Here is an 857-nt window from a genome sequence, read left to right on the forward strand (position 1 = left end):
GGCTTGAGTAGACCGCTGTGACACTTAAAGCATATTTCTCATCTTCTCGTTTGGTCGCAGCGGTGTGTGAGGGCCGCTGTGCGTGGCCGCTGTGAGCGTTTTGAACCTCCCTACACCTTGTTCATGTCCACAACTTCTCCTTTTGGACTTGATGATCTGATAGACACAGAAAAACAACCAAAGACATACTAGAAATACAAAACTGAAAGATAAAAATATGTACAAGGATAGACATGGGACTTCCTCCCAAGTGAGCTTGTTTTAAGTCTCTAGCTTGACTTCCTTTCTTTTTGGTTAGGCGGGAATGGGGTCGGAGAGAGGAACCGAGGTTCTCTCATCCTCTGTTGTGGCTCCCATGTAGAGCTTAACCCTCTGTCCATTGACTGTAAAGTCTCCACCATCCTTGTTCCATAACACAATTGCCCCATATGGCCTAACTTCCTTGATCTTGAAAGGACCGGACCATCTTGACTTGAGCTTCCCGGGGAACAACTTCAGTCTAGAGTTGTAGAGAAGCACTTGATCTCCAGCACTGAATTCTCTCTTCAAGATATTCTTGTCATGAAAAGCTTTGGTTTTCTCCTTGTAAATCCTTGAGTTCTCAAAAGCATCAAGTCGGATCTCCTCCAGTTCATTGAGTTGGAGAAGTCTCTTCTCCTTGGCACTCTTGTTGTCAAAGTTCAGCAACTTAACAGCCCACAATGCTTTGTACTCAAGTTCAACCGGTAGATGACAAGCCTTCCCATACACAAGGTTGAAAGGTGTGGTTCCTAAAAGAGTCTTGTAAGCAGTCCTATAAGCCCATAGTGCGTCATCTAGCTTGATGGACCAATCTTTCCTTGTAGTCCCCACTGTTT

The 857-nt window shown here is 44.9% G+C and overlaps 1 protein-coding gene across 1 annotated transcript; it reads right to left on the minus strand.

The window, feature by feature from the left end:
• Positions 1-294: 294 nt before the first annotated feature.
• LOC106320669 lies at positions 295-793 on the minus strand (the record flags this gene model as incomplete). The annotated part of the gene is made up of 1 exon (XM_013759035.1): positions 295-793. A coding segment is annotated over one exon (499 nt), but the record flags the coding sequence as incomplete, so codon positions are not given.
• Positions 794-857: the final 64 nt, after the last annotated feature.

Source organism: Brassica oleracea, unplaced genomic scaffold (assembly GCF_000695525.1).
Source record: "Brassica oleracea var. oleracea cultivar TO1000 unplaced genomic scaffold, BOL UnpScaffold01007, whole genome shotgun sequence".
In the NCBI taxonomy this organism is placed as follows: Eukaryota; Viridiplantae; Streptophyta; class Magnoliopsida; order Brassicales; family Brassicaceae; genus Brassica; species Brassica oleracea.